The sequence below is a fragment of the Schistocerca gregaria genome, chromosome 8 (assembly GCF_023897955.1).
Source record: "Schistocerca gregaria isolate iqSchGreg1 chromosome 8, iqSchGreg1.2, whole genome shotgun sequence".
In the NCBI taxonomy this organism is placed as follows: Eukaryota; Metazoa; Arthropoda; class Insecta; order Orthoptera; family Acrididae; genus Schistocerca; species Schistocerca gregaria.
Genome location: NC_064927.1, coordinates 493,569,744 through 493,583,913, shown reverse-complemented (window position 1 = coordinate 493,583,913; position 14,170 = coordinate 493,569,744). Strand labels below are relative to the sequence as shown.

At 43.8% G+C, this 14,170-nt stretch overlaps 2 protein-coding genes across 9 annotated transcripts in view; one reads left to right on the top strand and one right to left on the bottom strand.

The window, feature by feature from the left end:
* LOC126284460 (trichoplein keratin filament-binding protein) overlaps positions 1-14,170 on the top strand; it is a 713,651-nt gene that overhangs the window by 385,963 nt on the left and 313,518 nt on the right. For all 5 annotated transcript variants that reach the window (XM_049983385.1, XM_049983387.1, XM_049983386.1 and 2 more), the window contains one exon: positions 5,160-5,196. In XM_049983385.1, the coding sequence (XP_049839342.1) occupies positions 5,160-5,196 (37 nt within the window). The remainder of the gene's footprint in view (positions 1-5,159; positions 5,197-14,170) is intronic.
* The window catches only part of LOC126284463 (peptidoglycan-recognition protein LB-like), a 201,816-nt gene continuing 189,058 nt past the window's right edge, over positions 1,413-14,170 (bottom strand). For all 4 annotated transcript variants that reach the window (XM_049983399.1, XM_049983397.1, XM_049983400.1 and 1 more), the window contains exons 2-4: positions 7,030-7,243; positions 5,374-5,492; positions 1,413-2,155 (exon numbers count right to left, since the gene is read on the bottom strand). In XM_049983399.1, the coding sequence (XP_049839356.1) occupies positions 1,953-2,155; positions 5,374-5,492; positions 7,030-7,243 (536 nt within the window). In that variant the 3' untranslated portion in view covers positions 1,413-1,952. The remainder of the gene's footprint in view (positions 2,156-5,373; positions 5,493-7,029; positions 7,244-14,170) is intronic.

Sequence of the window (14,170 nt, the reverse complement as noted above, 5' to 3'; positions counted from 1 at the left end):
GAGAAAGTTATCAGTGTGCATAGATAACATTGGAAATCTGCACAAACATTTTCGCGGCGAAGCCGCAGATGAATCACGTCTCTCTCTCTCGTGTCGAAACTTTTAGTTTACTGTCTACACATAATTTACTGAACACTAACAATAAGCGGAGAGAGAGAGAGAGAGAGAAGGTGGGTCGGAGATATATAGTGAACGCAGTTTACTAGTTTAGAATTTATGATTTTTTATTGTAAAGCGATGGAATTAATTTGACGTTTTATATATGAGATTTCGTTAATAATTTTACATCTAAGTAATTACATATCATAAAGTTAATGTGATATTTGATTCTGAATTTGTGAAATTAATGTGTCAGTATAAGGTTCCGCGGAAGTGGTTGCAGTCCTCAGTGTGTCCTCAATGTTTTCATCTGAGGTTTTTGTTCTATTTTTACTTTTTGCGTTTTTCACAAAGGTACGTACTTCCAGACAAAATTTATGTGGAAACTCTTTTTAACGAAGCAAACATCTTTATTTTTCATGGCTATTTGTTTGCAGCCCTCTGCTATTGGAGGGCTCAGAATTCTTGCGTGATATATGGCGACGTGTTAACGTAACTATGTCGGTGCGTGACAGACAGCGAGCTGTACTCAAGTTCCGAATTTGAACAGTTCGTCCACACACGGACATCGTCATGGCAGTGCCAGACCACACACGAGTGCAGCGACGCCTGCAACAATTCCACGCCTTGGGCTCTCTCATCGATCATCCTCCACACAGTCGCGGATCCGCACGACCATATTTTCATTTGTTTCCAGGACCTTCGAGGCCTTGACTTTGATAGTGATGGGCGGCGCAAGCAGAGGTCAGGTGGTGGCCCCGCCAACAAAACCAAACATACTACACGGACAGTATCAACAAACTGGTCTCTCGTTGGGAGTAATTTTCGCCGCCAGAGTGACCATGTTCAGAAATAAATATGTAGACATGATGAATAAAGATGTACAATGTTGATAACATGTATTTTATCTAACAAGCTTTAAGACTTTTCGCATGAAAATATCGGAGGCATTACTTTTCAGCACGGCCTAGTATATGTTCTAAACGCCTTCCATCCATTAAGAGACTCGACGAAAAATTCAATTACATATTGTCATACTTGAATTAACGCTTCTCGTCGACCAGATGTTTGTATTTCTTGATTGTGAATTGTATACGGCAGTAAATGATTTGTCCTTACGTTTTTAGAAAGTGAGTTCTTTTTCTGAATGTTTCTTTCTACCAACAGTCTATTTGTAACGTTTTGTCTTGCTGCGAACTGAATAGAAAATAGTTATGACAGAGTTTTGGGTAACGCTGTATTAAAGGAAGACAGTTTTCTTCCCTGGACGTGCTGCGCTAAATTTGAGGTAAGTACAGGAGAATGAAATACACTTTCCTTGAGAGTTTGTTTTATATTTTTACGTGAAAGTGACAGTTCAATACACCGCACAAGCTCTGGACAATTAGATTATCTTACGTGACACTTACTCAAAATCACATCACATACTGACCAAATCACTTTACACAAGGGAAAACAATAGAAGTCTTAGAGGCTTTTCTTTCGTGGCTAAGGGTAGGATATTAGCCTACCATTCATCATTTGAAAGTGTGACAGATCGAACATTTGTTTACGTAACTGATCTGCACGAATGACCAGCTATGCTGTCACTCGTCGTACCCTGCCGATTGAGTTCCTGATATACTGCTACATTGTGCAGGAACAGTAAAGCAAACTTCTTCATAACAGGCATTCATTTAATATTTGTCATCGTTTTTGCGATGGTACAGTATAAAAAAACATTTCATTCACTCCGATGAGCATATTGTCCTCGCGTCCACGTCACGAGCTAAAAAGGCGCTCCGTACATTAACCAAGATTAGTAAGTTGCGCAGTTGCACAGACGCTTAAGGAAACGCCGGCGGCTGGAAGGCCTACAGCCTGGGAACGATGTCGCGGAGCGGAGACCAGTGGGGCCACTTCTGAATGCTGGCGAAGAACGCGTCGCCGGGGCACTCCGTGGCCCTGACCTGTCGGTGGCCGAGCAGCTTGTAGTCGGCGGCGATCTGGCCGCGGGCGACGCCGCACCGGATCAGCTGCTGGCCCGCCTTCAGCATCGCCGGCGTCGGCACGTTACCTGCACACAGCACGCACAAACATTGTCCGCGGGTTGCAGGGACGGGTCTGTGGGATCAAGAGTGTATCTGGACGTTGTGAAACCGACACGGACACAACTGAAATAGCAGACGGCATAGTAAAACATACTACACTCAAGTGAGAAAGAAACTTTTATACACCCGCCTCATACCTTGTACAGCCATCGCGAGCACGCAGAAGTGCCGCAACACGACGTGGCGTGGACTCGCCTAATGTGTGATATAGTGCTGGAGGGAATTGACACTACGGATTTTGCAGGGCTGCCCATAAATCCGCATGAGTAAGAGGGGATGGAGATCTCTTCTGACAGCACGCTCCAAGGCATCCCAGGTATGCTCAATAATGTTTGTCTGGGAAGTTTGGCAGCCAGCGGAACTGTTCCTGGAGTCACTCTGTAGCAGTTCTGGTCGTGTGGGGTGTCGCATTGTCCTGCTGGAATTACCCAACTCCGTCCGAATGCACAATGGACATGAATGGATCCAGGTGATCAGGCAGGATGCTTACCTACGTGTCACCTGCCACAGTCGTATCTAGACGGTTCAGTGGTCCCATATCACTACAACTTCACACGCCTCACGCCATTACAGAGCCCACACCAGCTTGAACAGTCCCCTGCTGACATGGAGGGTCCATGGGTTCATGAGGTTGTCTCCATACCCGTACACGTCCATCCGCTCTATGCAATTTGAGACGAGACTCGACCGACCAGGCAACATGTTTCCAGTCATCAACAGTCCAATGTCGGTGTTGAATGGCCCAGGCGAGGCGTAAAGCTTTGTGTCGTGCTGTCGTCAAGGGTACACCAGGGGGTCTTCTGCTCCGGGAGGCCATATCGATAATGTTTCGTTGAATGGCTCCCAAGCTGACAGTTGTTGATGGCCCAGCACTTACATCTGTAGCAGTTTGCGGAAGGGTTGCAGTTCTGTCACGTTGAACGATTCTCTTCAGTCGTTGTTGGTCCCGTTCTTGCAGGATCTTTTTCCGGCCACAGCGATGTCGGTGATTTGATGTTCTACCGGCTTTCTGATATTCACGGTACACTCGTGAAATGGTCGTACGGGAAAGTCCCCATTTCATCGCTAACTTGGTAGCAACTGATCTAACAACTGCGCCAGACTCTTGTCTTACAAGGGTGTTGCGCACCGCAGAGCCGTATTTTGACTGGTCATATATCTTTGTATTTGAAGGTGCATGCCTCTATCAGTTCCTTTGGCACTTCTGTTTAATACTGTCAGCATTGATCCTAATTGTATGGTGAAGCTGTCATCAACCAGAAGTTTTTTTTATAAACGGCACCTTGTTTGACTAGGCACTGTACTGTTTTGGAGGTAATACGCTGTTGCCTCCTACCAACCTCTGAAGTGACTCAGTTAGCCGATTAAAGGGGGAAGAGCTACAGTTTAACTTGGAATACGAATCACCGTGCAATTTGGCATTTAGAAATGATTTCGAAAGGTGACTGAAGCGTTAAGTGCCAGAAAAACTAAGGCTGACTGGGGATTGAATCATAGACCATTGGATTTGTTGGCCAGATTTTTCTCACTTCCTGGCAGCCTACTAGCTAAAAATACTACCATAACAAAAGGGTGAAGCAAATTATTCACCGCAGCACGTCACGTCACTGGTGTCTAGCACCAGCAGAACTCAGGAAATTGGGACCATTTTAAATCCATTCTTAACAGTGAATGAGAATAAATTAATCTACGTGTCGTATTCAGCATGATTGTTTAGGAATACTTTGTCTGTTTTAGGCTATACAATGTGGCCTATACAATGTGCGTTCCATTCTGTGCATGAGACTTTTCTCATCATCTCCAGCGTGTGTCCAAGCCAGGGTGCTATTCTTGAAGCAGTAAGTTAACTGTTATATAATGATACGATAATGTGAGGGAACTCTCTTATTTTCGTGTTTTTGCTTATTGTGTGTTGTGTCTCTGGGGCACAGATAACGAGTGTGGGAAACCGGCTATAATCAGATCCATAATTGTATGTGTATAAGACCAGTGGTCATTCATCGCGCACGTTGGGCCTCACCGTAATTTTGCACATTTGTTTTTTTTTCTCTGTTATTCATGTTAAGGCACTTACAAAATTGTCAACCAACAGTCAAAAGCCGGCCGCTGTGGCCGAGCGGCTCTAGGCGCTTCAGTCCGCAACCACGCGGCTGCTACGGTCGCAGGTTCGAATCCTGGTCGGAAATGGATGTGTGTGATGTCTTTAGGTTAGTTAGGTTTAGGTGGCTTGCTGATGTTCCTCTGTTCAAGTACTCGTAGCTCCTCATGAGGCTTTCGTGAATGCGCTCCACATCTTTCCCCCACAGAATAATGTGAACTGCTCACTGGCAATCGAAACAGGGTCCAACCACTAGACGATACATGCAGCCTTTTGTATTGGGAAAGCGTAGCCTTGCCGAAACATGATACTGAAGAAACTAATGCATTTCATTAGGGATGTATTATTTCGATGAGTATCGTCTTTTGATAAGTTATGCTCCGTATTGGTGATATTAACCATTATATATGCATTGACACCAATGCATCATCATAGGCAATTCACGTATTTTGGAACGCAACTATTTTGGAACGGAGACGGGAAGTAGTATTTGTAACTCAGAATTTATGTGTTAGTTACTTCTCGGGTAACGCAGTGTTCTGTCTTATTGTTTTGCATGACTAAATTCGCTTACTTTGAGTTATTGAATTGCGTCGGGGGCATTGCACACTTGTATGTAAATAGATCTAAATGTTATTTTCATTTTAATTTTCTTCAGAAAATTTCGAAAAGGTGAAACAATTTATTTATAAGATAGTGATAAACCGTTATGTACAAGTATCTGATCTAATAGCTTTCGTATGTAACGCCAATTTAAAAGTGGTATTCTGTTGCACCAGTGCTTCAAAATGTAGATCGTGTTAAATTAAAAGTTAGACGGTACTTTTATTTATTTATTTATTTATTTATTTACATACTTACTTTCTTTTCAGTGTCGTGTTCGCAGGGACGCTTGCTCGGTGGCTGAAGGTAAGTGCAAAAGTAAGGATGCGGAAAAACAATAATTTGACGTGGACAGTGACATCTAGTGGGGGATGGATATACTTGCTTTTCAACCTTTTTCTCTGCCATCATTCAAGCGGCTCATCGCAAAGATTAACCTGCACTGAAAACGAGTGTCCTGCAACAAGTGTGTGGGATACTCACTTGTGTAGTCGCCGATGAAGCTGATCCCGATGCTGCGGCTGTTGTAGTTGGGCGCGTGGGCACCGACTATTCCCCAGCCGCGTCCTTCGTACACTTTGCCGTCGCCGCCAACCACAAAACTGCAAAGCAGAAAAAAATATTGCAGTGTGCTACCTATTTTTGGTTTCAGCTTGCGCTCAGTTAGTCTGAAAGTATTCAGTTGCGGACAGTTAATCGCTCATCCACTCAAACGTTACTCTGAATTTTTACTATGCACGTTTTCTGGGAACTGTGTACTCTTTCTTTGTCGAGACCGCCGTAGCAGCTCATCTACCCTTTAGTGGAACCTCCACAATTTTTGTCGCCCACCCCGGGACTCCGAGCAAGGCAACTCAGTGCTAGACTGGGCTCGCATTCGGTAGGTTTGGTGGATTGAAAACCTGTCAGGCCATCCAGATTTACATTTTCTGTTTTCCTTAAATCAGTTAAAGCAAATGCCAGGTTGGTTCCTTTGAATAGGACATGGATGATTTCCTTTTCTATCCTTCCCCAACACGCTCCATGTTAAACTACCTAGTTGCGGTAGAATGTTAAAACCCTAATATTTCTTTCTTCATTCACGCTGTCCGCTACACGTACCTCCTATCCCATATTAATTATTCTTTGTTTCCTGAGAATTTGTCCTATGAATTTATTCCTTATATTGTGCGATAAAAATATTTTCTCATCGATTCAGTTCATTTCGGTTCAGCTCTCTAGTTGTCCGATGTACTCCTTCAATCCTGTTAATTCTGTTCGGAGGTTGCTTATACGTGTATTACTGAAACGCCAGCGCCTGGCACCAATTGCAGCGTATGGACAGGATAAATTGTATTTTCAGTATTTCTCGTAGTGACCGAATTTAAAAATGTAATATGCTTTCATAATCAGTTCATTAAGTCATATATCTTATATTAAAACTTCAATACAATAAGACAAATGTTGCAGTTACGAACTGTGTGTTTGGCTTGAGACAACGTAATACACCGCACACAGATACGCTGACTATAAAACAGTTCCTTGCATACACAACCCCCCCCCCTCACACACACACACACACACACACACACACACACACACACAAAATGTTGAAAGGAAAAAAAAGTGTATCGCTTACTACATTTTCGCCGTTCATGCATTAAAACGCCCGCATCACGCGTACGTTTTAAACTATTACTTATTTACTATTAATTCTATCAGTATCCACGTATATTACTGAATGTACCTCAAAATTGTCATTCTACGACACAGTTAACAAAATATGGCGTAATAAACATTGAGATGTGTTAAAAGTCCGCTGTCGCTTATAACGCGACGCGAATTTCCCAGACTAATACTAGTCCACTTAGCGACTTCCTACAGTCATTAAGGATAATTTCAGACTTTACCTCGCTTATAAACTTGAATACGTTTTATGCATGGAAGCTCGATGCTTTAAAGAATCGTGGGTTTACTGGTTGGTATACAAAAAGAATAGAAACGGTCGCAACCTGCATTCCTGGAGCTCGCCAGAATTTATTTCCACACGTTTGGAAGACTCTGCATCTAGGATACAACGGACGCGCCCTGCCTACCGAGAAGTTCTCGGTCCATTCACAGGTATCGCTTTATCGCGACCGGACGAGAGGACGTACTCACTTGTAGCCGATGTCGTTCCACTTGTGCTGGAACTGGTGCATGTCCTGCATGGTACGCATGGCCTTCTTGCAGTCCTCGGTGGTGGCGCAGAAGCCCGGCTTGTACGTGTGGTGGATCACGACGAACGGCACCGGCGTCTTCATGGTCTCGCGGGCCGTCGGCGGCCGCGCCCCCCACTGCGCCCGGGTCACCATCTCGGGGCACTCGTCCGGGTCTGCAACGTTAGGCGGCTGGCGGAAGCCTCCCAAACATTGTTCTAGCGTATTGCAGCCTTATTCTCCCACCATGTACTTCCATCAAGTTTGGAAAGGGTGACTCAAGATGAAAGGAGAAAATATTAAAATTCAGTAAATGAAGCAGGCAAAAAGGAATACAAACGTCTAAAAAATGAGATCGACAGAAAGTGCAAAATGGCTAAGCAGGGATGGCTAGAGGACAATTGTAAGGATGTAGAGGCTTATCTCACTACGGGTAAGATAGATACTGCCTACAGGAAAATTAAAGAGACCTTTGGAGAAAAGAGAGCCACTTGCATGAATATCAAGAGCTCAGATGGAAACCCAGTACTAAGTAAAGAAGAGAAAGCAGAAAGATGGAAGGAGTATATAGAGGGTCTATACAAGGGTGATGTACTTGAGGACAATATTATGGAATTGGAAGAGGATGTAGGTGAAGATGAAATGGGAGATACGATACTGCGTGTAGAGTTTGACAGAGCACTGAAAGACCTGAGTCGAAACAAGGCTCCCGGAGTAGACAACATTCCATTGGAACTACTGACGGCCGTGGGAGAGCCAGTCCTGACAAAACTCTACCAGCTGGTGAGCAAGATGTATGAGACAGGCGAAATACCCTCAGACTTCAAGAAGAATATAATAATTCCAATCCCAAAGAAAGCAGGTGTTGACAGATGTGGAAAATTACCGAACAGTCAGTTTAGTAAGTCACGTCTGCAAATTACTAACGCGAATTCTTTACAGACGGATGGAAAAACTGGTAGAAGCCGATCTCGGCGAAGATCAGTTTGGATTCCGTCAAAATGTTGGAACACGTGAGGCAATACTGACCTTACGACTTATCTTAGAAGAAAGATTAAGAAAAGGCAAACCTACGTTTCTAGCATTTGTAGACTTAGAGAAAGCTTTTGACAATGTTGACTGGAATACTCTTTTTCAAATTCTAAAGGTGTCAGCGGTAAACTACAGGGAGCGAAAGGCTATTTACAATTTGTACAGAAACCAGATGGCAGTTATATGTGTCGAGGGACATGGAAGGGAAGCAGTGGTTGGGGAGGGAGTGAGACAGGGTTGTAGCCTCTCCCCGATGTTATTCAATCTGTATATTGAGCAAGCAGTGAAGGAAACAAAAGAAAAATTCCGAGTTGGTATTAAAGTCCTTGGAGAAGAAATAAAAACTTTGAGGTTCGCCGATGACATCGTAATTCTGTCAGAGACAGCAAAGGACTTGGAAGAGCAGTTGAATGGAATGGACAGTGTCTTGAAAGGAGGGTATAAGATGAACATCAACAAAAGCAAAACGAGGATAGTGGAATGTAGTCGAATTAAATCGGGTGATGCTGAGGGAATTAGATTAGGAAATGAGACACTTGAAAGTAGTAAAGGAGTTTTGCTATTTGGGGAGCAAAATAACTGATGATGGTCGAAGTAGAGAGGATATAAAATGTAGACTGGCAACGGCAAGGAAAGCGTTTCTGAAGAAGAGAAATTTGTTAACATCGAGTATAGATTTTATGATCAGGAAGTCGTTTCTGAAAGTATTTGTATGGAGTGTAGCCATGTATGGAAGTGAAACATGGACGATAAATAGTTTGGACAAGAAGAGAATAGAAGCTTTCGAAATGTGGTGCTACAGAAGAATGCTGAAGATTAGATGGGTAGATCACATAACTAAAGAGGAGATATTGAATAGAATTGGGGAGAAGAGAAGTTTGTGGCACAACTTGACCAGAAGAAGGGATCGGTTGGTAGGACATGTTCTGAGACATCAAGGGATCACCAATTTAGTATTGGAGGGCAGCGTGGAGGGTAAAAATCGTAGAGGGAGACCAAGAGATGAATACACTAAGCAGATTCAGAAGGATGTAGGTTGCAGTAGGTACTAGGAGATAAAGCAGTTTGCACAGGATAGAGTAGCATGGAGAGCTGCATCAAACCAGTCTCAGGGCTGAAGATCACAACAACAACAAGTGAGTCAAATCGGGAAACTGGATGAAGTAGTAGCAGTAAACACCGTAACCAAATGCCAAAAGAGTTGGACATAATTTTCTCTTGGTGTAATAAATGGCAGTTGTCATTGAATGACCGAAAAATACCACAAGATGCACTTTTTTTCATCAGTTTATCGGTTGGTTTGATGGAGCACCCCAAGATTACTCTCCTCTGCCGTCCTAAATTATACAGGGTGAATCGGTGACGACGTTAAAAAGTTGTAGGGATGATGGAGAAGTGTAAATGTATCAATTTCAGAAAAGGAACCCTCATCCGGAAGCGAAGTCGAAATTTAAAAACAAAAATCGCTCTGATATCTGTTACAGAGGACGTCTTTTACTGCAACATCTTTGCTTTCCATATTTTGGAAGGAGGTGGTATGGACTCATAGTTCAATAAACATGGGGCTCCGAAATGCCTACCCTAAGAGGTATGAGCATTTGTTCAGGAGGAAAGATGTGTTTCACAGTAGCTACGTTGAACATATCCTCACATCTCTTAAGGCATGCAAGTAGTGTGTAAGTCCAGGGACCGACAGCAGTTTGGTCGCTTACATTCACACACATTTGAACATTTCTTGTTCTGATCCGTACTAACCTCCTCCCAAAACATGGAAAGCAAAGAACTTACAGTAGGTGAGATCCACGGTTTTAGCATACAACTTTCGACTAGGTCGTTTCCGAATCAAATAGATACATTTCCCCGTCTTCATCGTCCCTCAATGTCTGTAACGTCATCACAGAATCACCCTGTACGTCTCCTGCCCGTCTTCCCCTACAATGTTTGCCCTCAATTGCTCATGTTTTAACACACATTTTGTCAGCCTGTTCCTTTACATAGTTTGCGTTTTCCGCATATATCTTTCCTCGCCATTTGTTGCCAGAACTTCTAGACTTTTGTGATCACGCCACTAAATTTGTAACATTTTTCTGTAACCCCACATGTCAAACGCTTCGGTTTTCTTCTATTCCGACTCTTTACAGTCTATGAGTAACTACCTACAAACGCTTTGCTCTATACGTACATTCTGAAAAATTTGATTTTCAAATTGTGTCCAAGGTTTCATACTAGTAGACTTGGGAGGAATGCTATTGTTGCCAGCGCTAGTCTGTTTCAGTTGTGCTTCTTGCTTCGTTTGTCATGTCTCAATTTGTTTTTAAGATAAAAACATTCACTTCGTCTACTATATGGTCCTCGGTTCACATGTCGAGTTCATTGCTAAACTTGTTTCTGCCTCAGTCAGACCGCTTGTACTACAACGAAATTCAGCTTATCTGTTGCGGAGTATGTCAGGAGAGGGGAAGAGTCCCTGCATAAGCTAATAGCCGGCCGTTGTGGACGAGCGGTTCTAGGCGCTATAGTCTGGAACCGCGCGCCCACTACGGTCGCAGGTTCGAATCCTGCCTCGGGCATGGATTAATTAGGTTTAAGTAGTTCTACGTTCTAGGGAACTGATGACCTCAGAAGTTAAGTCCCATAGTGCTCAGAGCCATTTGAACCATTTAAGCTAATAGAAAAAAGAGTAGATTACTCCAGTTTTTAAAAAAAGAGCTTTAATGTAAATAATCCTTCGCATCTCTCTCTCTCTCTCTCTCTATCTCTCTCTCTCTCTCTCTCTCGGTGGTCCATTGATCGTGACCGGACCAAATATCTCACGAAATAAGCATCAAACGAAGAAACTACAAAGAACGAAACTTTTCTAGCTTGAAGGGGGAAACCAGATGGCGCTATGATTGGCCCGCTAGATGGCGCTGCCATAGGTCAAACGGGTATCAACAACCTTTTTTAAAAATAGGAACCCCCATTTTTATTGCATATTCGTGTAGTACGTAAAGAAATATGAATGTTTCAGTTGAACCACTTTTTTCGCTTTGTGATAAATGGCGCTGTAATACAAATATATGGCTCACAATTTTAGACGAATAGTTGGTAACTAGTAGGTTTCTTAAATTAAAATACAGAACGTAGGTACGTTTGAACATTTTATTTCGGTTGTTCCAATGTGATACGTGTACCTTTGTGAACTTATCACTTCTGAGAACACATTGTCTTACAGTGTGATTACCTGTAACTACCACAGTAATGCAATAAATGCTCAAAATGATGTCCGTCGACCTCAATGCATTTGGCAATACGTGTAACGACATTCCCCTCAACAGCGAGTAGTTCGCCTTCCATAATGTTCGCACATGCATTGACAATGCGCTGACGCATGTTGTCAGGCGTTGTCGGTGGATCACGATAGCAAATATCCTTCAACTTTCCCCACAGAAAGAAATCCGGAGACGTCAGATCTGGTGAACGTGTGGGCCACGGAATGGTGCTTCGACGACCAATTCACTTGTCATGAAATATGCAATTCAATACCGCTTCAACCGCACGCGAGCTATGTGCCGGAGATCCATCACGTTGGAAGTACATCCCCATTCTGTCATGCAGTGAAGCATCTTGTAACAGCCTAACATCGGTAGAACATTACGTAGGAAATCAGCATAAATTGCACCATGTAGATTGCCATCGATAAAATGGGGGCCAATTATCCTTCCTCCCATAATGCCGCACCATACATTAACCCGCCAAGGTCGCTGATGTTCCACTCGTCGCAGCCATCGTGGATTTTCCGTTGCCCAATAGTGCATATTATGCCGGTTTACGTTACCGCTGTTGGTGAATGACGCTTCGTCGCTAAATAGAGCGCGTGCAAAACATATGTCATCGTCCCGTAATTTCTCTTATGCCCAGTGGCGGAACTGTACACGACGTTCAAAGTCAGCGCCATGCAATTCCTGTTGCATGGAAATATGGTACGGGTGCAACTGATGTTGATGTAGCATTCTCAACACCGACGTTTTTGAGATTCCCGATTGTCGCGCAATTTGTCTGCTGCTGAATTGCGGATTAGCTGCGACAGCAGCTAAAATACGTACTTGGGCATCATCATTTATTGCAGGTCGTGGTTGACGTTTCACATGTGGCTGAACACTTCCTGTTCCCTTAAATAACTTAACTATTCGACGAACGATACAGACACTTGAATGATGTCGTCTATGATACCGAGCAGTATGCATAGCACACGCCCGTTGGGCATTTTTATCACAACAGCCATACATGAACACGATATCGACCTTAATTGGTAAACGGTCCATTTTAACACGGCTAATGTATCACGAAGCAAATACCGTCCGCACTGACGGAATGTTACGAGATACCACGTACTTGACATATTTGGCCCGGTCACTATCAATGGAGCACCCTGGATAGCTCCCAAGCTGAAAGAGATTTCCGCTAAATGCGGTTTTCATCTGAGAACAGACGACATACAATATGCATTAATCCTCGCAGTTATACTACTCAGTCGAGATTTTATTGGAGTGAGTAACTAAGCTGAAGAGGCCGGTCTCACCACTGGCACTTGAATGAAACCTTGAATTCATCTCGCTTTCGGGGACTGAATGGGTTTCCGCCACGGCGGCCTTTGTGAACTAGGTCACTGCGTCGCCACCTGTTGAGTCGGTGGTCAGCTGGAAACAGAGCGACTGCCGATGTGGTGTTTTTCTTTTCTGTACAGCTCTATTGCTTGCGTGTCGTCACGGCTGATCGCGTCAGCAATCCACGTCTCTGCGAGGAAAGCAGCCACGGGGAATGACGGGCCGGAACAGCGGGAACGGCGGGCAGGTTCGCTGCTTGCCCAAGTGTACCCGTCGAGACTTGTTAGACGATTTCAGTCCCTTGGGGCATAACTGTTTCCAGTTACTGAAACAAAACGCAGTGGCCCATTAATGCAGGCAACATTAATAAGAATTCCACCTAAGCCTCGGTCTGTGGTTGTAAGAACAATGATGTGCATATCGCTCCATCTGCACATTCGCTGTGAATGTTATTTTCCGGAAGTGTGTGATTTCCTAAATCCTCCGATTGTTAACGCTCCTTCCGTTTCCTTCGTAATTAAGAGGAAAGATGTTGCATGAGCCGAGAATCTTTAATGCATATGCTAGTAGTTACAGAAATTTTCAATTAAATTTTCGCGAAAATGTTCGTGAACAGCCATCCACACCCTGCCACAGTGAATTACTTCCGATTTATTTTCCGTCAAGTGTCCCAGTAAGCTGATTCAAGTACAGGGTGTTTCAAAAATGACCGGTATATTTGAAACGGCAATAAAAACTAAACGAGCAGCGATAGAAATACGCCGTTTGTTGCAATATGCTTGGGACAACAGTACATTTTCAGGCAGACAAACTTTCGAAATTACAGTAGTTACAATTGTCAACAACAGATGGCGCTGCGGTCTGGGAAACTCTATAGTACGATATTTTCCACATATCCACCAAGCGTAGCAATAATATGGCGTAGTCTCTGAATGAAATTACCCGAAACCTTTGACAACGTGTCTGGCGGAATGGCTTCACATGCAGATGAGATGTACTGCTTCAGCTGTTCAATTGTTTCTGGATTCTGGCGGTACACCTGGTCTTTCAAGTGTCCCCACAGAAAGAAGTCACAGGGGTTCATGTCTGGCGAATAGGGAGGCCAATCCGCGCCGCCTCCTGTATGTTTCGGATAGCCCAAAGCAATCACACGATCATCGAAATATTCATTCAGGAAATTAAAGACGTCGGCCGTGCGATGTGGGCGAGCACCATCTTGCATAAACCACGAGGTGTTCGCAGTGTCGTCAAAGGCAGTTTGTCCCGCCACAAATTCACGAAGAATGTCCAGATAGCGTGATGCAGTAATCGTTTCGGATCTGAAAAATGGAGCAATGATTCCTTTGGAAGAAATGGCGGCCCAGACCAGTACTTTTTGAGGATGCAGGGACGATGGGACTGCAACATGGGGCTTTTCGGTTCCCCATATGCGCCAGTTCTGACGAAGCCGTCCAGGTAAAAATAAGCTTCGTCAGTAAACCAAAT